Source organism: Perca fluviatilis, chromosome 16 (assembly GCF_010015445.1).
Source record: "Perca fluviatilis chromosome 16, GENO_Pfluv_1.0, whole genome shotgun sequence".
In the NCBI taxonomy this organism is placed as follows: Eukaryota; Metazoa; Chordata; class Actinopteri; order Perciformes; family Percidae; genus Perca; species Perca fluviatilis.
This window is the reverse complement of record NC_053127.1, coordinates 14579980-14605969: the sequence shown is the minus strand read 5'-3', so window position 1 is coordinate 14605969 and position 25990 is coordinate 14579980. Positions and strand designations below refer to the sequence as shown.

The following is a 25990-nucleotide window of genomic DNA, read 5'->3' as shown; positions in this document are numbered from 1 at the left end:
CCATTCCCCTACACTCAGTACATTGTAATTCAGAGAGAGTAACCAGTGCCAAATCAGAATAAAAGCATTTAAATTCTCCAGTGACCTCATCTGCACCACAATTCAGCAGTAGAGAAAGATACACTTGGACATACAGATGAAGATCAATTTGAATAAGCAACCAAATACAAATAACCATTCATTTGTGAGCTTTATTTCCGTGTAGGTGTGGTAAAAAGCAACACTTTTATTCCTGATATTAATCAAAAAAGAAACAAAATTAGGCTTGTTTGAGTTGCACACCATCTCCAACTTCTACTACGCATGAATCATCTTTATGCTCATGCCAGATAAGACTTTGTTTGTTCAGAGGGATTACCTTCACATTGTTTCCTCTTAAAGGGGAGCTATGCAGTTTTTTTTAGCTTAATTTACTTTAACTGAACAGCTTCGGAGTCATTGGAATGGTTACATGACTTTTTTCAAGTTGAATGGTGGTCGTCTCGCTTCCCCCTAGCGCCTGTGAGCGGAAAACCACCCTTGCAGCTTTCGAAGAAGCAGAAAGCTAGGAAAGCATTGTCAGAGGAAGAGAGAAAGAGGAAATGGCAGACTGACCGAGCAAGCAGTCAGACACTAGTAAACATTGGACCTGCATTTTCAGAACTTTTCGAGACCTGAGACAAACAGAAGCCTGCAAATCTGATACTGACCTGGCGTTGTTGCTGTAGAACTTGTAAGTATCTTTGATCAGAAACTTTATCTGCCACAGAGTATCTTGTCAGCTTGATGTTGGCAAACACAAGTTGCTTCTGCTCCGACAGTGTTCTAAGGCCATTGTAGGTGAGAGAAAAACCTCAGTGGACATGGCTCGGTGCGTTCGCCGGCTTCTTTGAAAACAAATGCACATAACCAGAGGGAGAAGATGGGAGGGGGGAGAGTCGCCAACGAGTTTTTACGACAGAGTTGCCAAATATCTATTCTGAAGCTGTAGGTGGAGCTCTATAGAGAAACCTTCGAGCAAAAAGCGACCAAAACCATACACATAACCTGGAAGAAATCTGATTTTCTGTATTTGGCTTTCACCACATATAGGCCTACTGCACAAAGCAGACTCTTAAACACCCTACACCTACATGCTTTACTGCATGTGTCCATGTATACCTACTGTGCACTCAAAACTCATACCATTGATTGACTTACATTGTATTGTGTGAGGCCTGAAAGCTAATTATTTCTTAATAGATGCCAGGCTCATGCATGGAGAATAATGATTTCTTTTGTCTCGTTAAGGGGGAGAAGCCAGGATCTGACAGCGTGAGGCCACACAGCGGTAAAACTTGACACAACAGTCTTATGCCTGCTCACTGCACTGCAAATACTAATTGGTTTATATAAAAGGGTGTCATAAAAGCAGTCACAGTCTTTATTGCATGTTTTGCTGTACAGTTGCTCCAGTGAAAATATAACATTTGTAAAAACTCATACTGCCTTTTTGGACTGGCACAAAGAATGGTAACATAATTCCGGATTGCAGCTTTGCAACAGTTGACATTGTACCAACTGCCTGATATGTCTGTGAGCATAATCCAGGCAGTAATTACATTTCCCACCACAATGTAATTGGGAAACACATTTTCTAGGAGACAGGGTTGCAATATAATAACTTGAGAAACTGTAATAAGATGTCCATCTAATATTATAAACATAATTTTGCATTACCTGGTGATTCTTCCACATAATTTACACTGAACTAAAAGTATATACATAATCTAAGACATAAGTCCAATATGCTAAATAAGAGTCAGTACAGTTTCTGCAATTTAATTTACTCTTACAAAGACATAATTAAAAAAGTGTGATTGAGACTTACTGAAGCAAAGCAAATCAATAATATGGCATATGAGGCTGTGATAGCGAATACCAATTTATTTCTGTGCTGTGAAAAACTTTACAAAGGAAAGAAAAAAGATTAAAATGAAATTCGCCAGTGCCTTTGCTCAGTTGGTAATAACTCATTTCAGATGGATATTTGTTCAAGCCTCACTTCCAGCTGCTTTTTTCTCAGAGGCCAATAACTAGCCCTGTGTAACTTCCAGTATAGCGACAAAAAGTCAATAAAATGAGCCTTTTTCAGCAAGTAAATGGGTGTGTTTTCTAAAGGCCAATATCAATATTGACAGTGGGGGGACGTCCAGTGGAGCCAGGGACTACAGCTTCCACAGCGGGCTGGTTTTCCAACAGTCCCTGCTTTGTGTGCCTACCTACTGTGCCGGCGGCGGCCACACTACAACTTCTCCGTAAGTCTTGTACTTATAGTTACATTTTCTCTCTTTAGAAAGTCTGAGCAGTATTCAGTCAGATATGGGTATTCGATCTGCTTTGATTGGCACGTAAGATTTGAGACAGATTTACTACTGTATAAACTGAGTCAGTGTGCAAGAATCCATATTTCAATCTTAGGGTGAAATTAGCATGTATAAATAACCCTAATATGCATATTAGCCTGCTGCTTTATATGAGAATGACGCAATTACCTGCCTAAGTCTTCTGGTTTTTATCATCATTCTTCAGATTTTTGAATTCTGACCCGATTATGAGACTGCTGGTGAGGGTCTGTTTCATTGCAACTCTGCTAGTATGCTGTAAGTAGCCTACTGTATGCTAAATGTTTTAACATGCATCATAACATGTACAGTATGCTCCGAGTATTTATGTAAAATTACTTCATTACCGGTAAATTGACCGTACACACATAGAGACACATGCACAGGCACAAACATGCATGTGTGGGCACACATACAAACACACACAGCAATTTGCCATTCCAGTGTTCACTAATAAGATTCCTGTTACAGAAACAATAAATGGTGTATAAATATCTGCCTGGCCCTGGAGATTACTATGAACCGAACCCTATTAGGAGACTGTAAACTCCTGTAAATATAAACCTTGGGGGGTTTTCGGGCCTGTTGCTGGAGTGAATGAGTGTTGGCGCAAGTGGATGAGACATTTAAAGCATGATTGAATGCTTAATGCAACATTACATAATTGCATCTAGCTGCAAAGCTTCCGGCACACTCTGACTCTGAGGGACTGTTGAGCAACATGAAAATGAGACAACCGTCTTGTTGCATAGATACATTTCATGCCACAACTGAGAATTATATCTATCTCTGTTTGCTTTAATCCGTTCAGATTAACTGTTGATACTCTTTGACTGGATATCCCTTGTTTTGTAACTTTAAAGGTTAACTGTATATGTCTTAAATGATGTGCAAGTTTTTGTTGTACAAGTTTTGGTGGCACAGAAACACGTGTGAAGGAGTTTCTGGTCAAATCAAGATGGAACAATAATAAATGTACATATTCTGGCTGTGTTTTGCCATATTGAGCACACTCATTAAGTACGAGACATAGTTGTGTGTTGCCTGGCAAGCACACTAGCTATACATACAATATTATAAGAAAATATCACATGTGGTCTTGGTGACAGAGAAAGGAGTTGAGCTTAAAGGTTTCAGCACCTCAGTTCGAGAAGAGTGAGACTGGTTTTAATTTAGTGGGTGTGCTTCAAAATGCCCTAATAACCACGCCAAACACCATAGCAACCAATTAGACAAAACTTGCAGACACTAAGAACATCAAATTCGCCACATTGCAGCAACACGACGACACCCTAACAACCTACCCAAACAGTGATAAAGTAGCACCCTAGCACCCCCACAATATAGTAACCACCTAGTCATGCACTAACAACCATTTAGCAAAACACCATTAAAGTCTTATTCCAAGGTAATGTTACTCAGGCAACAGGCACACTTACATTTTTGTCACAAGATTTCTGCCATTTCTAATTTTAGTTCACATGCTGAGGAAAATTACTTTTCTATGCCACAGCCAGCTATCCGGCCCGACTGTCTCTCAGTCATTAAGGCCTTCTGATAAGCAGCTTCTTTCAATCACTGAGCCCAGCATGTGTTCCTGTGCCAGGGCAGCGTGATTGAAATACTTTTAGTGCCTCTGAGGTTAATAGAGTTAATGAAGATCAAAGACTCATGTCTGGGCAGGGTTATTAGTATTCTATCAGAATGAAAACACACTATGAATAACTGAACTATGACTCTGTCTGTCTATACTGACAAGAAACACATTTCTTAACAAGTGTGTCCAGGCAGTGAGTTAATACCAAAAGACTGTTAAAATGTTTAAGAAAATATTAGGAATAACCTCTACAAAAGTATTTCATGGAGATGATCAAAAGCAAGTTCCAGGAACTCATTAACGATTTTTCATTGAAGTCTGTCTGTTGTTGAAGTGCTTTTTAGCTTTCTTTATCATATCACAGGGTTTTAATGGCATTTTCAAAGCAATCAGCATTGCCGTATGACTTAGAAATGTATCAAATCTGCTTCAGCATCAGGACTTTTTGGGGACAAGTAATTCAGTTTTTGTTGTGGTCCTGTTTTCGAGCCCTAAAGTAAATCCACTTAACTATACCACTTCAACACTCACTATTTAAAATTACTTATGATTACTACTAATACATAGGTAAGTAGGTAAGGCAAGGCAAGGCAAGGCAGCTTTATTTGTATAGCACATTTCAGCAACAGGGCAATTCAAAGTGCTTTACATAAAGCATTAAAGAGCAGTTAAAAACGATTAAAAAATTAAAACATTAAAGAGCAGTTAAAAACGATTAAAAAATGTTTACAGATAAAAGACGAGAATTAAATTTACAGTGCAGTATAAGAACAAGTTAACCGAGTCCACCTCGAGCCTCCCAGAGGACTTATGTTTTCTGTTGCAACTCAGGTTCCAAACTGGGCCTCCCAAAGGACTTAACAGAGGTCTTATACTTTAACTATTTTTCTGTAGGTAGATCGATGTGTGTAAAATAGATACATACACTAAGTTGCCACCTAGCTAAAACTAATGCAGTCCAATTAAAAAAAATCTTTTTTACAGCTGCAGTTTCATATGTCTCTTTGCAGTTTGGCTTATTTGAAACTAATGTACTTACTACGTACTATTTGTTGTCCGGAGTTTGTACCTTCAAGGTTGAAAGAAGTCGCTTTGGATAAAAGCGTCAGCTAAATGACATGTAATATAAAAAATGTAATGTAATACAACGGTCCTCCAATAAATCCTATTTTCATGAACGTTATAAAGTTCTGTATTTGTTGAAACTATTTTAGAAAGGTTTGATTCAACTGTACATCATTCTGGCTGCCGTTTCTGGTGCTGCAGGTGTTTCTATTATATTGCCCACCTCATTTATATCAACAAGGGAAGGCTAACTAAATAACAGAAATGAACAGAAACACCTCCCTGTATGATGAACTACTTGGTATAGATTGGTCATTTTAATACAGACAGTAAAATCATCTTAGTACATTTTAGGTCTTAACTCAGATTCTCTGTAATAGTTATTTGCCATACACTATTTTGAGCGATGACTCCCATAGAAATCATCGCTTTCATTGCATTCTCTCATCAGTGAACATTAAAATACTGAGAATACAAAATCCAAAATTGAAGATAATCCTAAAAACAATCTCACAAAATAGTTTGATGTAATCGTTAAGAAAGTTGTTACATTCTCATTTTTAATCCTTCCTCCTTAACTCACTGAGAATACCTTTTATCTCTCCTTAAGATGTCCTGTTAAGTTGTGCTTTAGAACATGAAAAGAGGAACAGCGAAGAATTCCAAAGCCCTGACAAGAACGCTGAGAGCAGCATCAAGGTGATGAGAAACTATACAACGGCAAATGACGGGAGACGTAAGGCAGCGGCTCCAAGGAAAAAGGTCAAGAAGACAGGAAGTAAGAGATCTTCCATGGGACCAAAAAGTGACATTACCTGCACCAGAATGGGAGGCATCTGCCAGTCTGGCCGATACATCTGCCAAGGCAGATACCTAAAGGACAAGTGTTCAAGGGCCCCGACGCGGCAGTGTTGTATGCCAGGTATAGTTACACATGACTGCAAACACATACCACACATACCACATATGCATACTTCAGACACTTCTTTCACAGACAGTCACACAAACACACTGCTATTTGTTGCCAAGTAGGGATTAAAAGGGTTGTGTACCGTTTCTTCCTGTCTGAGTCATGAACATGTGTCATAGTGGGTGTGAGGCTGTATCAATGTCTGACACACCACTGATATAAAGGACATGAATAAATGCCATTTCAATAGTGACTTTCTGCTGTAATTGGCTTTATTTCCACATGAATAGAACATGAGGTGTCTTAGATGTTTAAATATATTTTTTTATGCTTGGCCTTTTGGAATGAAATGCAGCAACATTTAAATATGGTGTATTTGGAGAAGAACAGTATGTGACTCGCATATAATTTCTTTTTTTTTACCTTTCTCTGTAGTTGCAGCCTGGAGTGTCCTTTGTGCTGGTCACCACAACAACAGAGTGAGGGCCTGCGATACGCATGGCTGTGGAGCTTTCAACGCCAACAGGTCCTGATCTAATTTTGAATTCTCAAAAGATTGCTAATGCTGCAACATGAGAGCTTCCAAGTGCAGCTGAGTTGATAATGCAGCACCTCTGGTGTTGCATATTCTCTCAAACTGTTCACTATGTGGCTTTGACATTTCCTTCTGCATGGTCAACCTGTCTATGATGTCAGCCTGTCTAGACATGACAACAGCTCCACATCAAAGAGAGTAAACTGATTAAGTATTTCATTTTAGTAATCATTCAAAGGGTGATGTCATTTCACGGCACAACTCACTCACAACCAAATGTCTATATTAAAGTGACAAGAGAGACCAAAGTTGTATAGGTGATTAGTCCAGCTTTCTCTGGCATGTAGACATGAAGGCTACTGCATCCATAGAAAGACATTAGAATTTCCTTCCTTGAAATATGACTAATTGAAACAGGCCTTTTACGATATTTGTGTAATTCCAATCTTTCCTGTCGCTCCTCTTACAGAGGTAATTACCTACATAAAGCAGTGGACCTGGTGTGTGATGACTATGGCATTGTCAGCGCTCCATTCTCAGGCTCTTTGGCGGGTCCAGTGAGTCGGAAAGAGCCCGCTGGGAATCAGTTTGATGGGGTCAAACTTGTCAATGATGGTAAGAAGGACAAGATGTCAATACAGTAGTTCCCAGCAAGGGAAAGACATTTCTGGAGATTATTAATAACCATTTAAAAGTATAAGATCTTTAAAACTGTTCAAATATATTTCAGATATAATATCAACCAACATGATAAAGTCAAGACTTTTGAGGGCATCTGTCTACTAAGTAAAAGAAAAGTAAACAGCTTATTCTACAAACTTAATGATGACTGTATAATAAATCAACAAGAGGGAGTGTACAGCCACATTAGCTCTCTTTGGCTATAATGCTCATAGTAAAGAAAACCAAACTGTTAGATAACCCATGATGTTGCTTAATGAAAAGTCAGGATCGCCAACTGAAAGTGGTGGACCAACCAACTGGGTGACCGCCAGTGCCTACTAGTGTGGTTAACAATCGCTGGGCACATTCGCTCTGTTTTCTGGAAATGACTTTTAGAAGTCATACTGATATTTGCTGTAATAGAAAATAATGAAAAAAATAGGTATCATTAAGCCAATGTAATCCCTTTACTGTTACATCTGCAAGTAAATTCCTATAATCTATAGTGTATGGGACCATGGCTAGGGCAAAGGCGATTCTAGTTTATTATGGTGGAGGCGCTAGGTGGGGATGAAAATAAGGAGTGATTTAGAGGGATTAGTCAAGGTGTTGGAGAGAAGGGGCTGATACTCCATTGATCTCTTGGTTGCCATTAACACCAGGACCCAGCTGCATGTCAAACCCCATCAAAGGCTGTTCATGAGTAATGACCCCCGCTATAACCCATCATTACAGAACAAAGCAGTGCATCAGCCTTTGTGTGTTTGTGTCGATGGAGCCTGGCAGAAGAGTGCACACATGCCTTTGCAATGTACAGTATATTTGTGTCTGTGTATATGTGAGCGTGTGTGTATTTTGAGAGCATCCTGAGCTGATAAGGCGCTGGAGTGATGAGTAAACATCATTAGTCCTCATTCTGCCTCTACCTCTAATTGAACTGTATTATCAGAAGAACACATGTACCGTCAGCTCCTTTCATCTCAGGGTAAAGCACAGACATGATTAGACATCACAGAGACGCATTACCTCGCCATGATACCCACATTAATGCTGAAAACCTGATCATTAGGAGTTTGTAGGTTTTAATGATGGTGTTGCGCTGCAGACTAGCCTACTTTTAGGTTGCTTGTTTCTGAGTTGGCAGCCTGCTTGTTTTTGACTGCAGACGGATGTAAGGGAGATTGTCAGACCTGAGTCTGCGTTAATCCATTTGAATTTATAAATGAGCAATTATGAGCCAGCTATCTCCACATTTCTAATTTGTTGGGTGGCCTAAGAACATGTTTATCGACACGTGTACAGTATGTTATACATTGGTACAAACAGTATACAGTGCATGGAAGATTTATAGCAAGGATTTATAGCTATTAAGAAGCAGTTGCCCAAGGTAAGGGGATGCCAAATTTTAAGGGGAAAGTCCTTTACTTTTCTCTTATTATTATCATTTTTAATTATTGATCAGCCATTGATTCCTATTTTACACATGGAGTTGAAAAGTTTTTTATGTAGACGTTCTTTCAACTAATTTCACACAAATTTACCTTAATCAAGGTAAAGTAAGAGAAACATCAACCTGTCTTCACTGGTACACACACACACACACACACACACACATATACATAATATACTTTGTGTGTGTGTATATATATATATATATATATATACAATTTTAGTATATAAATGTCATTTATATACTAAAATTGTTGAAGTAAAAGGGTATTTTTCAACTTTCAATACTACTTTTCAACACGTTCAAGTTGGAGATAACAAGGCAGTGATATCCACAAAACTACATTTTTTATTTCTATCTTATCCAGTGCACTGTGTGAAGATCTTCAACATCCGTCCTTACCGTTACATGGGCCCAGTGGCTCAGGGAGAAGCCTTGGGCTATCTGTTGCCGCTGCAGGATCGCTTCTCCGGCATCACATCACACCTGGAGCTGCAAATGTGTGACGGCACTGACCCTTCACCTTTCATATGACCTATATCCTCTCATCTTTTATATGGTGTCTGAGTCTTTACCTTTGTGACATTTCATAATGCCCTATACTCATTCAAATTACTTTGAATTTTTTTATTCAACAGTTATCACACTTTTATATCACATTTAAAATATGGCCTATGATGCAATGCATGATTTTGGGGGGATATTTTGGTATTAGCTTTTTTCCACTAAATGTCATGTTTATTTTTATAAAGTTCAGAAGAAGAAAAACTTCCATTCCTCAACATAGACTCATATAACCCCTTTGACGTAACCTCTTTATATTTGAATGATGCAGTACATCCTTACTTTCATTTCTGCTTTTGATTAAAATGGTTTGGGGAGTCCCATGATGTCATGACTTGTCATAAAAAAAATGGTTCCATTTTCTCAATAATTATAACTTGCTATGACAATTTTGACTCCTGACATTTTCTCCGTAATGCAGCCATCATTTTATATCAATCAGCTGTCATTATATAGCGAGGGCTGTGCCTTTGCAGATAGGGGAGAACTGCCACATATACAGTATTAATGTAATGAGTACAACAAACCAAAAGATGGAGCTGTTTTGCAACAAAACTGTCAGTCAAATCTCAATCTTGGTTATTGGACTTTTTAAAACCTGTAAATATGAAAGTATCAACTTAGCATTTTTTTGTAGTTACTTACAAAATAATTACAGTTAAATCTTAAACAACAAAACCCAGCATGACACTGGGATATTAATAGGTAGGAAACAATGACAACTTTATATTTACAAAGCACTTTTCTGGAACCTAATTAGCACATTTCCAGTTTAACCCATCCCAGCTTTAATCATCTCATGACTGAGAGACATTAACCGCATCCACACATAATATCATGGGTTGCGGTCTCAGTGAGTCATTTAGGTTGAAAAGCAGATCATGTTGCTGTCCACATGCACAAGCAATAGCGCAAAGTGCACATGTGAGCAAATTTCAAAATTATCCTTAATTCCCATAACTACCTATAATACATGTTTATCCAGTTATCATGAAACTTGGAACATAGCCTAGCTGTATGTTGTTTCCTTTCAGACATTTTCAAATCGACAAATAGTTGATGAAATTATTCTATTTTATGTTACTATTTTTTTATATTCACAATGTTTTCTCAAAAACTTTCATGTAATGTGTCCAAGCGACACAAATGATATACCAAAATGTAGGCTATCACTACACTGGACTCCTGGCAAAAAAAAGTGCAATAGATGTCATAGCTACAGAGTAGACCGAAATAACTATGGGGAAATTAGGCTGCAGTATAGGGATAGAATGACAATATAAGGTAAGAAGAGTGCAACATACTGTATATGCTTTGCTTAAGTACCCTTGAGCATGATGCTGCGTTTGAGTGCTGCCTCAAAGATTTGTAATAATGAAGTTCTCTTCAGTCTAAAATAGCTTATCGCCTATTTCACTCTCCACTCCCATTTTTAAATCTGTGGATTATTGACATTAAGAGTGTTTGCTACATGTGGATCATAATGTTCACACCCAGTAACGTTGATACAGCTTTAAGTGCATGGATTGAACCCGTGGCTGAGTGATCCTGCAGCCTGTGGTCTGCTCTGACGCTTGAGCCCAGTTGATCAAATGGGAGTGGGCGAGCTGGGATAGGCTGGGAGTTTGGTTGGAGCCGTCAGCGGGACGGCACAAGGCACAAGAAAGGGGTGGAGGGGCGGGGGGGGGACGAAGAACCGACCGACTTAACTTCTGGCTTCCGAGCTGCTGATTGTTGGACAGGAAATTTGACGTAGACATCTTTACGGAAAATAGCATTTGTTGCATTCAGAGGTCACGGATCTGAGCGGCGCGGATGACAAAGAAGCGCCGCCGTGCAAACTTTCTCAACCGGGTTTGATCGCTCGTAAAACCCAACCGGGAATTCTGTTTTTCTTTGTAACGGAGGCGTAAGACATCAGACATCATGCCACGGCGCACCGTGCAAGAAGTGACAGTGCAAGATGTCCAGAAACGAAGAAATCCGAACAAACACTACGTAAGCCTAATTTAATTATAAAAACAACACCGCCTTTGCTGCTTAAAGTGAGCAACAGATCGAGGATATTTTGCAGCTCTTCACCCTTTCCTGTCGGGTAAAGTAAAAACAAAGAGAGTATCAGATTACAGTTTACCAAGCCAGCCGAAAAGGACTGTTCAGACTCTTAGACCAATCAGGTTTTTATAATGAAGACCGTTAGCACCACAATCAGTTGACAAACCAATGTATTGGATCCCAACAGCCTATACAGTGAAATTAAGACATTCAGTGACGTTTGACCGCTTTAAATAGTAACAAAGTCTTGTTTAAGGTGTTCCTGAGTGTTTTTCAGGTTGACATTATGTTACTGTTCAATCAGAGTGGAGGAAATAATGTTGGGTTTATCAGTTCTTTGTTTGGGTCTGAGATTTAAACCGCAACTTGTGTCCTTAACGCAGAGGAATTTCAGTCAGTATTGTTGTTTTGCGCATTTTAAATGGATCTGGCTCATGTGACCTATTACCCTCTCTGAGTCTGCATACATTCGACTATCAGCTATTCCTATTCAGTATGTGAATATAGGCATTGTACTAATTCTACCAGAGTCTGCTGTCTAACGATCATTTATAGTGCTTCTCAGGCCTGCTGGTGCCACGTGTGTGCCATCAGAAAACAAATTTAAATAGGCAAATCAATCCAGTCTACAAAACCTCTAGACTAATCCCCCAACATCTCAAATTGAGCATCCCAGTTTTGTCATGCCTCAGGTCCTCCAGTTTACTCAGAAAAAAACCCATACCTACAGGCACTGGTAACCAGGAAGTATGACTAACAGAGTTTCTAAAGTTATCCCAGTGAACACCAGGCAATGTTTGAACAAAGGAACGACCGTACAAACCATATGTCATGTGGCATTTGTCGTTTTGTTTGTTTTAAAAGGCACCATTACACGGCCAAATGCAGGGGCACAGAGTACATTGTACTATGTTTTCATGTATGCCTCTGTTAGGGCTATACTTTAATTGGACATGTCTTTTAGCTAGGATTGGGTATCATTTAAAAATGTTCGGTACCGATACCAATACCGTGACTTTGACACCGGTTCCTAAACAATACTTTTTTCGATACAACTTTTATATAACAAAAAGAAACATTACACGTTCCGGCACAAATCTTTTTATTTATTTTTCAGCTCCTACTACGTGAGCCCCATCTCTGTGAGTTATGTACATTTTTCCTTCCTGCCTCTACAACGTGTAACGTTAGACAGCCAATCACCAACATTATTAGATCTTGGTAGAAGCATGCTGCATGCTTATTAGCTCACTGACGCTGATGAGATTTACTCCTTAGGTATGGAAATTTGGTATTGAATGACGAGGCATTTTTCGATATTCGATTCTTTTAGAGGCAATTTCGGTTGGTGCCTAAAAAAAAAATTACAAATTACAATAAGGGCATTCAACGATGAAGGTACCACCCAAAAATTGCTAGGATCATGCAAGTACATGCAATTCATCGAATAAGCAAAGTTGCTATGAGTGCTAAATATATCCTGATGTCCAGTGATAATGCTAGGATTATCTCATTAACAGTGTCTCTCTATTGTCATGCACTGTCTGGGCCAGTTCAGGGAATCTGTTCCACTCCCATTACTGTGTGTGGGGGCAGGAGAAGAAGAATCAATGTGTGGATAATTTTTACTGTTTCAACAATCATTCCCCACTGGTACTGCAATGTTGTGTGGGAGACAAAAATGTCAAATAGGACAAAGACCCATTGCTCATTTTTCTGCAATTTTTAAACAATGGAACTTTCATCATTCTGGGGCGTACATTGTGGGCAAATTTGTCTGCACAAGTGCACCGAGTCAAAGCAACACATATGACATCATATGATCTAGAGGGCCAACAGTGAGAGCCACTGCCAAGGCCTTAGCATGTGTTCGTGTTAGTTCCGTGTACATGGTGTGTCCCTGTGTGTGCACTCGTGTGCATATTGGTTTGCATCCATATATGTGTAATAAATGATGCCTGGGCTGAAGGACCAACAGACCCTATACCGCTGTGAGTGTTAGTGGTCAAGGACACAGTTCTCGAGGTCCCGTGTCCTCTCCATCTGTCTGTTTGCTCTCTGGTGCAGCCCATGTTGTGTTGTGCCTCTGGTACTCACTCTGTATGCAGGCTGGACACTGCAAATCTTCCAGAACCCTGGGGGTGTGGTTAAGTGTACAAAAAGCAGCTTATAGCTCTTCTGCTCATCGGAGTTGAACCTATCCTGAAGACAGAAAAAACACCTGAAAAATCACATTCCTGAGAGACTTACAGATATGACAGCATTTTATTGCCAGGATTAGTGTTTAATTGCAGCTTTTATAGCTAAAGTTATAGCCTTTCTTTTTTTGCCTCAGAGCTATGGCTTCAGCCTCATTTGCCATTGTAGGTATTGTACTTAGACTTTAGACTAGCAAGGAAAAGACCTTTTGACTATAACTGTTATTCCTCTTAATTGTTGAGAGTTTAGCACATAGTTGTTGGCCGCAGACAATACCCTGAAAATAGTCACTATACTCATGTTATTGTATAGATGACCTTCCATTAGTTTACACATGCTGACACATAACTCTTTTCATTTAATGAAGACCGCATTCCTGCTGATCCACATTGCTCCTGTAGTTGGCCCATCCATAGCCATATCTGACTGTAGTACCCTGAAAGAGAGCACAAGGCCAGAGAAGGTCTGGGAGTTGGGCCAACAGCATTCAGCCAGACACAGCGAGCCACCAGGGAGTTTCCAATCACCTCCCTGCCTCTTCTTCTTTAGAGAACAAAATAAAGAATTGTGTATGTTGTCTGTATACTGCAATTATTAAGCTAGATGCTTTTGGTTGGATGCTATGTGCTGTTTCACTGTTGTTAATACGAGGCTAATGGAATTTGCAGTTGTACATTTACAATAGGCCTTTTTTTTTTTATTTAGTGCCACAAGGTAACAACAAGTTATCTCTGTATTCTAATTGTGTTCTCTGCATACATTTTAAGTATGATATTGAAGGCTTCACATCAAACTCATGAACTGATGTTTACGTGTTTGTTTCACACACATAAATACAAATCACACTGAAGAAATATAAAATACATGTGACAGTGTGGTAGTAACACATTTTTCCTTTGCTGTTTTTGCTGCTAAGGTCATTATGACAATAGCTGCCACAACAATGTTTCTCAAAGAGCTGCAATATTTAAAAGACAGCATTGTCAAATCTGCTGCATCTACTGTATATACAGGATAATGACTTCCTCTTCAATAGGAAGTGATGCAAATGGACTGGGAAATGAAATAACCGGATATTCCTTATTGTGTTCATGTGAACGGATGATGACAGTGTCTGCTGCCCGATATTGCATGACAAGCGTGCTGTCTGCCTTTCCTCTCACTGGCACCATGAGTCAGGAGTGATGCCCCAGGGCGTTGAGATTATGAAGTAGTTGACACTAATGGTTGTTTGTTAGTTTAGATGTTCCACTTATTTTTGCCTTTTTGTTTTTCCAGGTTTACATCATCAAAGTGTCCTGGAGCGATGGCAGTACAGAAATCATTTACAGACGCTACAGCAAGTTCTTTGACCTCCAGGTGAGTAAGTGGGTTAGTGTGTGCGTATGTCACTGTGCCTTGATTGTCTTTTTATACTGAAGTTGTGTGTGCATTTGCAAGTTTCAGGGTGCTATGGTGTGTGACAAGTTCTAACTTTTCCACCAGCGAAGGCTAGCATAAGTCAGGAAGTGAATGGAAGTACTCTCTCCATACAACCCTGTCCCCTTAGTGCCTGTAGAAAAGCTCTCCCTGCTCCACCCATTTGACACTGGTAATTATATTGTGCGAGAAGAGTCGGAAAATGTCCCAATGAACTTAATGGAGGACAGTGATGAATGCGACAACCACACTGATGACCACAGAAATGTCTGAATCATTCTCGAACGTCACGCTGGCAGTGTGTGTTGCACAAGGAGGGAATCTCATTAGTATCCTAGTTTCCCTTCCTCTTTGGAAGGTAATGGATCTGGCGCTCTGCACACATCTGAGCTTAAAGAGCATGGACTCCAGGAAACCCAGAAAGGCAACTGCTTTTAATGAGCACATAGTTAATTTAGGCAAAGCATACTGTCAACTCTAATTTGATTACATTCCTCTTAATTGATTTGGATGGTCAAAGCATGAGCAATGAATTAGAACGCTCCATCGAGGTTTTTCTGAGGCTGTAAGTGTCATGTTAACCAGAAGAATATAAACTATTCCATTTCTAATATCATTAGTTTGACCTAAGGCTTCATACGCTGCTAACAGTCTTACTTATAAATCAGCTCATATCACATTCATGATGTTTTTTTAATCATAGCACCTTTCTGTTGTTGAGGACATGCCAAAGTAAAAGTCCATGTGTAGCTATGAACAGTAATCTTTGTAGTGTAATGAACACAGATTTGCTAATTGCATTAAGGGCTGTTATCTGCTGTTTATTGATAACATTTAATGGAGCATTAAGTCATCTATGCCCACAGTTGAACTATTGCCAATCAATAACACCTGCAACAACAGATAAAGAACTTAACTCCTCTTACACATGAATTATACTAGACGCATCCAAGGAGGCGCGCGATAGTCACGGCGATCCCATGACGTCACATTTGCACACGCCAGCTGGGCTGCATCCAGTGTAAAAGAGCCTTTACACAAGCACAGACCCCATCCCCATTTTCATTAGTGTTTGTGCCAATATAGACCCTCGTAATGGAAGTTGCATTTTCATCATCCAGCCTTAGCACTGCTTTGCTTTTTTTTTTAAAGTTTTTTTTGCTCAAGATGAAGGCTTTTTAGACTTTGTGAGTGCAGATAGGTGAAACTTCAGATATCAATGAGAGTGGAATTTTCTCTCCAGAAAGGGCTGGATAGTGAGTTTTAAAAGCCAGAAATATTATCAGTGCCAGTGGATAAAGAATTGCCGTATGTGTATTGCTGTATTTGTATTGCTATAATGAATCAATGACCGTACATGTTGTCATGTTAAGAGTTAACTGTCACCTATCACTTTCAACAATCCATACTTATCAGCACTACTGTTACTAGTTACATTTCTAAAGCCCTACAGTGTTGGATCAATGGCACTGAACCAGATAAGCATATGTGAGATATTTTCAGCAGGGGCATTCCCCGCTGGTGTTCGCCATGCCTTTCAGCTGCTTCCTGCTGTGTTGACAGCCTGTGGGTGGGCTCTCATCGGTGAGGGAGATGTAGATACCCATCCGGAGAGCTTACAAGCCAATCTCTTATCTCCTGTTAGATTTGGCATTGACTTATTATAAGCCATCTTGAGGCTGTGGTATTTCTTACAGAAAAGTGGCAAGTTGGAATGTTTAAAATCTCATCAGCTTCACTATGATTATACTTTTCTTTTTTTTTATGTGCCAGCATTGTTTATGGAATTTATTTGAAGTTTTTTGTAATCTTTTTACCATGTTATTTTATCATTCTTGACCTGTTACACTGTGGACTATGATGAAGAATAAGGCAGTGGTTTGACATCATAAGGCTGCCTTGCCAGGATAGTGACGTAGCGCTAAGTCATTCAGTACCACCCGTTACCATTTCTTAATTTCCTGCCATCCTCCTTTGCTTTTTTCCCCCCATCTTATCCTGCCGTTTCCCATCAGCTCTGGTCATCTTTCATTCTGTAGCTTGATGCAATTGTTTTGCCTTCCGATTCAGGAGTTTATACGAGAAAAGATGATACTGTTAAAAAGAAAATGACACATCCTAGACAGGAAGTGTTATTCACCACATCTCATCAACACAGCTGGCCCAGCCTTTAGTTCAAACAAGGAAATGTGTGCTTTTTCCGTGATAACTGACCACAGACTGTGATTATTCACTCAGTCAGACTTTAATACGATTTCTACATTTCATAAGGCGGTTTGTATTCTTCCAGATCTGCTTTGGATGGTACATAATCACAATACCAAATTCGGTTGAGCAGACACTGTTCCTAATGATGAGGGGAAAAAAACACCCAGGGTGTCATTAGATAATTATATACTTCATACTAATTTGCATTTCTTTTTTAAATATAGTCTTATGCTTAAACTTCTCTGTAACTGTTGATGGTTGACAGCATTCACTTCCTGAGAATACTTGAAGTGAGCCAGACGCTTTTCTCACCGAAGATATTTATGCCACTTCTCACCCACCTTTTTCATGCAGCACCCACACCAGAGTCTCTGTGTAGCTGCTACCCCTAAATAGCATCAGGTAGTTTAGTTTCAATTTCTGTATACTGGTAAATTACTCATGGTATGACAGAATTATTGCCCACACTTATGCATAAATGTACGCAATGCAAAGTATGTGTTTAGTCTTGCAATCTGTTGAATACTGAGGGAACGAATTGAGCAATTACCATCTTAACATACAACCTGTGGGGTTTTTCCTCTCTTTTTCAGTGTTTAACTGTGAATTAAAATAGACTGGGCTGTTGCTTCAGAGAGATGGAAAGTGCAGAGATTTATTTTGCCATGGGGTCATCCATTTTATTTCCATGTCACTAAGAACAGTTTCCATGCTGCACACGTGTTCACTTAACTTCACAAGCTTAGTCTTCCAGCATTCCCAGTCACTCTGGATACAGGATAGACTTTTACTCTAAAGCTGTAGGAAAAATATCCAATACATCGCTATTTGCTTCAGAGCTACACAGCTGTCACATATTTTCCATCTGCAGTAATCACGTAACGAAACATTTTTAAAAAGGGGCAGGTTATTTTACTTAGAGCAATGCCTGTTGTGCACATTCCACCAAGGAGCAGCAATGTGCTCATTTCCGTCTTGTACACAGTAATATTGAGCCATTTTCAGAATAAAATGTATCGTATGTATCCTTAAGCAGTGCACTTTGTTCCTGGAACACTAACCCACAGCATGTGCTTTTACTGAGGACGTTACTGAAGTTCTGTTAACATTATTTGTGATCTAGATGGTTTGGACTGAATATTGTGAAAGGAAACAACGACAATCTAAATGAATCAGTCGGCAAATATGAAGTGTTCTCTCAAAAACTATTAAATGCACTGAAATTGTCTTTGATAGATTAAGATTAAATACGTGGCTGTAGTCTCGCATTGCCACACCTACTGTACCTCTGCAGCGCTGTGACAGTGCTGGAGTAATGTCTGGCTACACCACACATACATCCTGGGATAGGAGGAAAAAAAAACGCTCTGGCATGTTTGCATTTCTTTAAACCAATCGCAATCATCTTCGGTGACGCCAAGCTCCGGATGGAGCGACGCTGCCTCTGAAAATAGTCTTGGGAAGGAACTTGTTTTGGTGGAACATTTGCACGCTGGGAGGCAAGCTCTAGAATTCCCCATGCAAGAGAATGCCACATACAATTCTATCATTATATATCATGCTGAAATATACAATTACATATACCACGATAGAAGATTTTATTCATATTGCCCACCCCTATTAAGTGATCAGGGAGAACATCCTTAAATTGAGGATTCAGGTTCAAGCTATATCGAACTTTATTTACTGAAATGTACTTTGAGCCACAACCAGACCCTTGGGTGCTGTTGTTAAGATGACCTTCTGCTGTGACCTCTTTGGAGGTGGATCGGTAAAAAAGAGAATGACCCTACAGGGACTTACTAGAAGTAAAATATTTCATTCATATCAACCCTGAACATACTAGGCCATTATCATCCAGAGTCACATTGGCCTTGGTGTTTACTATATGCTAACATTAGCATATAGTATTAACCAAATTAAGAAAACCTGTGTGTTAGTATTAAAACAGGGAGACTGACGTCATCCATCTATATATCCATCCAACCATTATATATACCTGCTTATGGATGACTTCTTTCTTCTTACTACTTTATAAGTGGTCTAAGAGCTCAGCCTTCCACACATGCGGGGTGTTGCAGTAACAGTGTGGTTGTCTGTAAAGGGTTAAAAATGACCTCAAGCATGAATGTAGAGTGGACTGAGTGAAAGAACTGCCGAGATGATGTAAAGAGAGCAGCTATTGTGCTCTGGCCTTTTATACCCTCATTCAAGAGAGTTCTTGTGTGTCTCAGATCTTCTTTATTATGCCTTTTTATTTCAAGGCCTATGATGTGGTTACAGCGGATATGGACTAGACAAATTATGCCCCTTGGAAGATTAAATGTTTTCTAAATCAGCCAGAAGTTTGGTAAATTAAATAATTGTGTTTAACAGTTTACAGCATTACTGGGCAGACTAATGTGCTTACATCCCTGCACCTCGTCTGTTGGTCTAACTGTAGTCAATCAATTGGTAAAATGTGTCAAACTATTTAACATTGCAGTTTAGGGTTTGAATTTAACTTTTGACAGTTTCAAATATTCTGACAGCATTGGCATAACTACAGATATATAGTACATGTCCAGAGCTGATGAGTTCATAGACTGAAATTATCATTTTTAGAATAGAATAAATCTTTACTGTCCATCAAGGTGGACATTTTATTTTTATAGGCTATTGTTGTCAGTGTGTGATGTTCACAAATAACTATAGCACTAATCTGGCGCGCATATCCTTTTGAAATGAACTTGGCAGGATATAATTTACAATACCATACTTCAGAATAGCCTTGGAAAGTCATGTGGAGCTTGACTGTGTTCCACCTTGGACTGTCATCCTACTGCCTGTAGAGCATGAATATTTGATGTTGGGTGCATGATGTAACTGGTATTTTGAAGAGGCATCTTTACTCTCTCCAGATGCCTTTTCTTGTTTGAGTGGTTCTGATTACAGAGTAGATACAAGGTTTAGAGTAGACACAGAGACTGGGTGTGCCTGCAGTCAGACACATGGGAACAATTACAGTATGTGGGGTATTGGCTCTTCTGTCTTTTTTTTTTTTTTTTTTTTTTTTTTTTTTTTTTTTTTTTTTTTTTTTTTTTTTTTTTTTTTTTTTTTTTTTTTTTTTTTTTTTTTTTTTTTTTTTTTTTTTTTGCTTATGCTGTGTCTCTTAAGGTGTACTGTGTCAATGATGAAGCATCTGACTCATAAGCCAAGTAGATTGTTGCTTTGAGAGTTGGTTGCTGTTTTTTGTCCTCCGAATTCCTCGTTTCCTTCTGCTGTATCTTAAGAAACAACAAGACAAAAAATCAAAGTAGACTGACTCACCTCTTTACTTGTCTTGCTTTTGTAGACAAAGAGGGTGCATGGGTCACTTTTCTGCCCCATTTCTTTTAATTTCTTTTTCGTCTAAAAGGGGAAATTATAGGTTTAACTTTATAGCTCTTTGCTTTAACAGTCATAGCCAAAGAGTAGTACTTCAAGTGCAACCGTACATGGCTTGATATTCAAGCCTGGAGGCTGGTTGCTGCCTTCCACTCTCCGTGTTTTGCTTTCTCAAACTCTGTTCGCTACGGGAAACGACTAACTTCGAGCTAACAAGCTAAACGCTGAAAATGGCAAGTTTTTAAGAAAATTTGGATCGTGCAACTAGGCAGGCCTGCTTGGTTCTTTCGGGGAATGATTGTAAGGCTTTACAAAAAACATGTTTACGGCATTTACTATCTTATCTGGGACGTTTTGGGACTGATTGGTGGGGAATGCTGTGAAAGAATTAGTGTTACACAAATGGCGATACACTGGTAAGAGCAAATTATATTTTACCATTAATTTAAATAGCTCACGTTAGTGTATTGTGTGAACACTTTCAGTTTCATTTAATATTGTATGTGGCGTTTTCTTTTGTGGGTTGCAAATGTTCCACCATGACAAGCCAGAGCCACCGTCCCTGCGTCCAGAGCTTAGCGCCACCCAATCCCTCCAATCCCAGAATAGAATCTGTGTGGAGTGGCCAGACCTTACTCTACAGCGCTGTGGAGATAGGTCAGGCAATGTGAGACTACCGTGATACATGGGATCATCTAATGCAGTTTTGCATTCACTTCATTTAATCTATTCTTCTGGCTCTCTATTCCATCTGTCCTCAAAATAGAACAGTATGAAGCCCTAACTACTTAAGTGATTTGAGGCTGTTTTATGTTTATGCCACTCATTGTTATATGGCAACAACACCTTTTTGGCACCTGACCAGACTGTGACCGTCCATAAAAAGTAATAGAAAATACTATTTGGCACAGGTCTCTGCCTTTCCCAAAACCTCTCCGTCACCTCACCCTTACAGTATATTCTACCTCCCCCTGTCTCTGAGTTAGTTTTGGCACAATGTGACTTATTGTTCCTTTACCAGAAAACATTTGGTGACAGCTTTACTTATTTATATTGCTAGAAAACTTCTTGTAGAAACCACGGTAATATCAAATTAGTATCAGGGAAATATTGTATCACAGAAGTTCCAACGATGAATTTTAATGAATAACCAAAGCCCATATCAAAAATAATGTCAGGTGAGTAGATAAAATGCAGCACTCTACAACTTGCATCCTTTACCCAGTGATGCGCACGGTTTAGATTACACCCACATGTGTAAAATTAGATTCTTGATAGCAAGCTGGGTGTTTCTTATTGCCAAAGATGGGATGAGTGGGATCACCAAACCAAATACAAAATCTGCCATACATAACACATCAGAAGTCTATATTTTTGTTGAAAAAAACATAGCCCAGAAAAGACAAATTGTGAATACATAGACATATACACTCGCTGTGGGATCTGAAATTTAGCCATTGAGGGTAAACGTACCAAAGCACCAGATCTAGAACATTCCTGTTGGGTATTGCTGCATATTCTACAAATGAGTCTCATACTAGTCAAGGTACAGGGATAGTAGGGGGGGAATGAAAAGCATCCCTGGTTTAGATATCTGGAAAGCTAAATTGTTTTGACCCTTAAATGCCTCTATAGAGCACAGCCTTGATAGATAACATTTTATCAGGTTGACATTGAACAGACCACAGTCAGACATGGTATAAATCTCATTATGTGATTAGCCTTGCCATAGTAGCCTACACGTGGGCCAGCTCTAACTACATCTGCAGACCTTCTTCAACCTTAACAATGTTGTTTTTCTTAGTTTGGAGAAGAAGATCATACATTGTGGTAACACCCTGATTTCAGTTAAAGCTTTGACCGACCTCAACTGAGGAAGTCTACATATACAATTACCCATATGTCACTAATTTGCTAATAATGGCAACATTGACACTGAAGTCTTCTGTGTGTTCACAGTAAGTAATTTGACCCAGTACTCCATGCTAATATTTTAGTTCAGAAGCATTAGCTCAAAAGTGAGAAAATGAGAACTTGTTGCTCCTCCATTGGTGAATAGTCAGTATTTTTAAAGCGTATGAGACCAGTTTTGTGTCAAAGGAAAACCTGGTACCAAAATGCTGGATAGAAGTAACTGTATGACCTGTTTTGATAAGGATGTGGTTTCATGATGGGAAACTAGCCTGGATGCCAGCCGAACTTAGCCCTGCCCACAAAATTCGAGGTCACATTTTGACTAGAATCTGAGTAGGACCACGTCAGGCTAATAGGAAACTATACAGCAAAAAAAATCATTACAGTGTGGCCTGATTAGTTTTGAGAATGCCCTGGTGGTGTCATTTGTTTGAACAAAACATTGCAGACTCTTTTTAGCCCATTGTTTTGATTAATAATTCAAGATGAAATGCTTACTTTAAACCCCTTAACAATGTTTTTCCCCTTAACAATGTTTTTCTGTAGTCAAATAAAATTTCCCTTGGAATAGGAGAGTATTCTTTAGTCTGGGTGCAATATCCAAGAAATGTCCAAACAAAGTATTTTTTTTTTATCATGTGATTTTTTTTTTTTTTTTTTTTGTTCCTCCATACAATGATCCATAAGTGAAGACAATATGCAGATCCACCATCAAAAAAAGTGTATAAGAGAAAGAGAAAGTGTACTTTGAGTTCATTGGGCTATATGTCCAGGTGTCATCTATCTATCTATCTATCTATCTATCTATCTATCTATCTATCTATCTATCTATCTATCTATCTATCTATCTATCTATCTATCTATCTATCTATCTATCTATCTATCTATCTATCTATCTATCTATCTATCTATCTATCTATCTATCTATCTATCTATCTATCTATCTATCTATCTATCACACAGATTTCTTTAAGAGTCATAAACAAAGGAGACATTAGTGGCCAAAGTGATGGGCCATAAGTTCATAGTTCAATGTGACAGAGGGAGAAAGGCACAAACTATTAGTAGAAGTAAAAGCAAAAGATTGACGCTTAAAGACAGAGGGCCCTATTATCTTTTAAGATTATTTTTTGGGCATGTTTAAGCCTTTATTGACAGGACAGCTGAAGAAAGGAAAGGGGAGAGAGAGGGGGAATGACGTGCAGCAAAGGGATGCAGGTCAGAGTCGAACCCAGGCCCGCTGCGTCGAGGAGTAAACCTCTATATATGGGCGCCCGCTCTACCGACTGAGCTATCCGGGTGCCCAGAGGGCCCTATTTTAATGATCTAAGTGCATGGCGTGAAGCGTATGGCGCAGGTGCGTTTAGGGTGTGTCCAAATCCACTTTTGCTAGTTTGACGGCGATAAAGGTCTGTGTGCCGGGCACATGGTTCAAAAGGGTTGTACTTAGTGTCTTCATTAATTCATAGGTGTGTTTTGGGCCTAACATGCAATAAACCAGTCAGTGTCATCTCCCATTCCCTTTAAAAGCCAGGCGCGTTTGTACCTTGGCGCATTGCTATTATGATGGCGGATTTGCACCCTAATATTTTTATTTGTAATCTTTTGCATATTTGTGTGCTGCTGCGCTTCCCTGTGTGTGTAACAAGCATAGTGTGGGTGCGCTGTGCACGAGCCTAGGCGCATTTTACTACTTTGCTGTTAAAAATAACAAATAAGAAATGCTGCGCTATTGACTTTAGACCAGGTGTTTGTTGGTCAACGGCGCGATCACTTCCCGCTGCCTCAAGATAGCAATACGGCAAGAATTCACCTGAACACACCTCCCTGTAAGACCAGCACGCCGATGGGCGCAAAGATGGGCGCAGGTGCATTTGCTATTTAAACGACGCGGGCGCTGGACGGGAAATTGACAACTGCGTCGGTCTTAAACTAGCAAAGACAGCTGCATTGGGCTTTGCGCTGCAAGAGAAGGATGATAAAGAGAAGTGGTGATCAGCAGATCTAAGGAACAACTGCTCTCTGGCCTTTTGAAAAGTATGGAAACAGAAATGTTCCACTATGTCAGTTGTGCCTTGCTGCTAACAGCCCCATTGCTGCAACAACATATGAAGTAGAGGGGAAAAACAATACCATCTGCTCAGGACATTCCTAATCATTGGCAGACCTTCCTTTATTGGCCGAATTCCTTGTAGGAACTGCTGATTTGTAAAAATGTGAAGCCTTTCTCTCCAGCCTCAGCTATCCTGTGGTGTGTAATGTAAAGGGCATGTTTATGTTTACAGTACGTGTGAGTGTAAATGCTTTGTGTGCTAATAAGTCCTAATTAATTGTGGTGTTTCAGATGGAATTGCTGGACAAATTCCCGGTGGAAGGAGGCCAGAAAGACCCTAAGCGCAGGATCATTCCATTTCTACCAGGTAAGAGTTAAACACAGTTTCCCCCAAGGCCCTTTCACACACACATATACATAGCACGCACACAACTGTGGCTTGTTTGGAGTAAATAGAGGAAGAACTATTTTGATATTAAATCAAGAAAAATGCCAAACATTCCAGCTTTTAAAATTTGAGGATTTGCTGCTTTCTCCTATTTATATCAGTACTTTCGGGGTTTTGGACTGTTGGTTGGACAAAGATTAAGAGATTCATAACTAATCTAGATAATGTATAATGGAATAATTGTTTGTGGCAGCAGTACTTATGATAACATGTTGCCAAAATATGCACATGACAATACTCAAAGAACCGTGTACTCCTGGATTAGCCTTTGCCTCATTCTTGCTCCCTTTTAACTTGTCCATTGCACACACTTGCACGCATTGGCTTGATATGTGAAATACAATGACTCACTGATAGGCTGTGAATGAACCTGAGAGAAGCAGAATATTTTGCACACAAAAGAACCAACCAGAATCTGCTGCAACCATAATTGGTCATAACCTCACTGTTTTGCAAATCAAGAACTCTTTAAACATTCAGCTGACTCAGCTGATCTCTAACCACATAGCCCATAGACATACTAGACAATTGAATAGAGTAGTGTTGGAGCCTTTGGGTGAAACATTAAATATCTGCCATTTTCACATAAGAACACTATACGTGTCATCATGAAACTAAATGGTTACAATGCATAACATTCATTATGAGCTGTTTTCTTAGCTTAGCTGCACCCTTATCCTGGCTGAATCCTCATCTTGTGTAAAACCTGACTGGCCAAAATAATGTTTTTTTTCTGTTTAGTTTCCATTACTCTATTACAGGTACAAGTGGCAATTAAGTTTTTTTTTTTTTTTTATAATTTTTAATAATTTTGGTGTGCACGAGCAACTTTTGAAATAGTTTGAGATTTAGATGCTGCTGAAAGTAATCCTTTATGAGATTTTGGAAGAAAGCCTTACCCAAAGACCCCACCCACATCTCCCCTACCAGGCTAGTGGGGGATAGGATTTTTTTTTGTGGCCATGCAGGTCTGGAAATCATTGAAAGAATACACACACACACACACACACACACACACACACACACACACACACACACACACACACACACACACACACACACACACACACACACACACACACACACACACAGAGACTGTTCATTGAACTCTAAGTAGGAGGAGGGGAAGAGGAAATAGAGATAGAAAAACACTGCTTTTCATAACATCCCCTGCTATCCCC

General features: G+C 39.4%; 2 protein-coding genes across 8 annotated transcripts in view; both read left to right on the top strand.

Annotated features, from left to right (window-relative positions):
- The first annotated feature begins 567 nt into the window (after positions 1-567).
- Positions 568-9517, top strand: LOC120543918 (leukocyte cell-derived chemotaxin-2-like). Of its 3 annotated transcripts, none has more exons than XM_039777311.1 (8): positions 568-712; positions 1270-1309; positions 2160-2276; positions 2551-2621; positions 5636-5947; positions 6371-6461; positions 6940-7085; positions 8951-9517. In XM_039777311.1, the coding sequence occupies exons 4-8, from the start codon at positions 2573-2575 to the stop codon at positions 9115-9117; spliced, it is 765 nt and encodes a 254-aa protein (XP_039633245.1). In that variant the 5' UTR covers positions 568-712; positions 1270-1309; positions 2160-2276; positions 2551-2572; the 3' UTR covers positions 9118-9517. The 3 variants fall into 3 exon arrangements, with proteins under 3 accessions (XP_039633245.1, XP_039633246.1, XP_039633247.1); XM_039777312.1 differs by having other exon boundaries at positions 2140-2276; XM_039777313.1 differs by lacking the exon at positions 2551-2621.
- A 1301-nt stretch (positions 9518-10818) lies between these two features.
- Positions 10819-25990, top strand: part of sh3pxd2b (SH3 and PX domains 2B) — a 43203-nt gene continuing 28031 nt past the window's right edge. For 3 of the 5 annotated variants that reach the window (XM_039777307.1, XM_039777306.1, XM_039777308.1), the window contains exons 1-3: positions 10819-11145; positions 14680-14760; positions 24653-24728. In XM_039777307.1, coding sequence (XP_039633241.1) covers positions 11074-11145; positions 14680-14760; positions 24653-24728 — 229 coding nt within the window. In that variant the 5' untranslated portion in view covers positions 10819-11073. The remainder of the gene's footprint in view (positions 11146-14679; positions 14761-24652; positions 24729-25990) is intronic. The other 2 variants (XM_039777310.1, XM_039777309.1) reach the window with 1 other exon arrangement.

What these genes read in the sequence shown, in the direction of transcription:
- LOC120543918 (XM_039777311.1), top strand. Translation starts at nt 2,573, where the DNA reads ATGAGACTGCTGGTGAGGGTCTGTTTCATTGCAACTCTGCTAGTATGC. An exon ending in GGAGCTTTCAACGCCAACAG is followed by an intron (nt 6,462 to 6,939) that starts GTCCTGATCTAA and finishes CTCCTCTTACAG; the next exon opens with AGGTAATTACCTACATAAAG. An exon ending in GGTCAAACTTGTCAATGATG is followed by an intron (nt 7,086 to 8,950) that starts GTAAGAAGGACA and finishes TATCTTATCCAG; the next exon opens with TGCACTGTGTGAAGATCTTC.